The 2500-nt window shown below is 42.0% G+C and overlaps 1 protein-coding gene across 1 annotated transcript in view; it reads left to right on the top strand.

Annotated features, from left to right (window-relative positions):
* abcb4 (ATP-binding cassette, sub-family B (MDR/TAP), member 4) overlaps window positions 1–2500 on the top strand; it is a 19764-nt gene that overhangs the window by 6136 nt on the left and 11128 nt on the right. Inside the window, exons 11-14 of the mRNA XM_034875292.1 lie at window positions 5–115; window positions 205–330; window positions 469–672; window positions 763–933. Coding sequence (XP_034731183.1) covers window positions 5–115; window positions 205–330; window positions 469–672; window positions 763–933 — 612 coding nt within the window. The remainder of the gene's footprint in view (window positions 1–4; window positions 116–204; window positions 331–468; window positions 673–762; window positions 934–2500) is intronic.

The following is a 2500-nucleotide window of genomic DNA, read 5'->3' as shown; positions in this document are numbered from 1 at the left end:
ACAGACACCGATCATCGACAGCTATTCAAAGGCTGGCTTCAAGCCTGATTTCCTCACAGGAGACATAGAGTTCAAGAATATCCACTTCAGCTACCCCTCCAGGCCAGACGTCAAAGTACGTTCCCCATAGACTTGGTTTACTCTCTAAGACAAACATATTACTTACAATGTCTGTCTCAAAACTGACATTGTTTTCATTTGTAGATATTAAATAACCTTTCTCTGAGCGTGAAAAGTGGACAAACCATTGCCTTGGTGGGTAGTAGTGGCTGTGGTAAAAGCACCACAATCCAGCTGCTGCAGAGGTTCTACGATCCTCAGGAAGGATCTGTAAGTAATATGTCTAAACCAGTTCATTCAAAAGGATTTATTAAGTAGACATCATTATAGCCACTTAGCTGTAGTTAAGGAATTATACGTTGTGTCACTGCAGTAAGTGCTGTGTCTGTTTGACTATGGCTATTTTAGGTAACTGTTGACGGTCACGACATCCGTAGTCTTAACGTCCGCTACCTGAGAGAGATGATCGGAGTGGTGAGTCAGGAGCCCATCCTCTTTGCCACCACCATCACTGAGAACATCAAATATGGCCGACCTGACGTGACGCAGTGGGACATCGAACAAGCTGCCAAGGAGGCTAACGCCTACGATTTCATCATGGACCTTCCTGAGGTATGACTGTATTAATGACTCCCTGTCCTCTTTGCTTGTCAAGCACTCTGTCCAAAACGTACTAATATTGAGACTCTTATCGTTGAGCAGAAGTTTGAGACAATGGTCGGAGACCGAGGGACTCAAATGAGTGGAGGACAGAAGCAGAGGATTGCGATTGCTCGAGCTCTAGTCCGCAACCCTAAATTCCTTTTATTGGATGAAGCCACATCTGCTCTTGATGCTGAGAGCGAGACTATTGTGCAAGCAGCACTCGACAAGGTACACACACAAACACACACACACACACACAGACAAATGCTCTGCCTCATTCATGCACGTGTGTGGCAGAAAATTGCCTTACTGCCCAGAGCTGTCTCTGTAGGCTTGGTCTACAAAAATATTGGATATGGATATCCATGGTATACCATATATCCTATCACCAGAACTAATTAATAATGAATGTTAGAATGCTGATGTTAGGCAAAGGCAAGGCAAATGTATTTGTATAGGGCATTTCAAACAGGGCAGCAATGCAATGTGCTTCACACAAAAACAAGAAAATGAAAAAATAAAGGAAATGAAAATTTGGAACTACATCAAAGAATCCATTTAAAAATAAATACATAAATAAATGAATAGATAAAAATACTTGTGCATTAATTACAGAACACATCTGAGAAAAGCCTGGTCTTTAACGTTGTTTTAAACACAAGGGAACACAAGGAGTTGGTTACAGTACTACAGAATAGTAAAGAAATGAACAATGAAGTGCCTTTTGAGGATCCGCATACCCCGCCCAGTCCATTGCTCTCTCCACTCACCTTTTCCCCTCTTTCCCCCTGCCCATGTTTGAGTTTACTGACCAGATTAAGCAGCTGGTAAATGCTATTCCTTCTCCCATCATTCGCCCCCAGTATCACACTGCCCCCGTTTTGATTCAGTCACCAAAAGAAAAATGCCAAGCACCTCTGCCCCCTCAAGGACGCCAGCTAACTCCTCTCCAGACTGATAAGGAGGCTTTTGCACAAAATGCTGCAAGCTTTAACTGATATTTGTCGGGTCCAGGCTACACGTCTAGTGGCACTCATGAGTCTTTCCAGGACAAGCCTTGGCCCTGTGTATTAAATTCTTCCTCAATTTATGTTGTGATAGGTAATAGAAAAACACTAGTTTGTTTGCAAGCATGTCGAGAAAAGAACTTGAGCATTGTTTATGGTCCGGTTTATAACATTAGAAAAGAACAATTACCGGTTTCAGTATTACATTTTTTAAGCATATCCTTGTATATTTTGTAATGTACTGGGAGCTTGGTTTTGCGCAGTTTTCATTTTGTCTTTGTGGCTATTCCGCTTCCTTTTTTGTTTTCTACGGATGGTACTCATAAATTTATAATTGGGCAGGGAGGCTGATTCAATGAGGGTAGGCACATTGTTTGTCACGTCTAGCCAAATCTCAGTTGAAAACATGAAATCAAGGTTATTAGCAATTAGCAAATGAGATTGATTAAAAAAGACTTGGTTTGTGGAAATATGACATCCAAAAGGGCAAATTTCACTATGGTGGTGTGAGCTGCTTGAACATTCTGAGTCTGTGTAGCTACTCTGCAGATTGGCCAGATTTACTCCATGGGCTGGATGTAATCTCCAATCACTTGTTATTACTGGGATAGGACAGTTTGGGATCCTAGCTATAGGCTGCGTAAACTGGGTGGATGGAAAGAAACAGGGTGGTTTTACAGTTCCAGCGGGACCCTCATAACTTACAGGCTGGGATATACAGTGGGTACGGAAAGTATTCAGACCCCTTTAAATTTTTCACTCTTTGTTTCATTGCAGCCTTTTTCCAA

The sequence above is a fragment of the Etheostoma cragini genome, chromosome 6 (genome assembly GCF_013103735.1).
Source record: "Etheostoma cragini isolate CJK2018 chromosome 6, CSU_Ecrag_1.0, whole genome shotgun sequence".
Taxonomy (NCBI): Eukaryota; Metazoa; Chordata; class Actinopteri; order Perciformes; family Percidae; genus Etheostoma; species Etheostoma cragini.
Note: the sequence above shows the minus strand (reverse complement) of the source record. Positions and strands in the feature narration are given on the sequence as shown.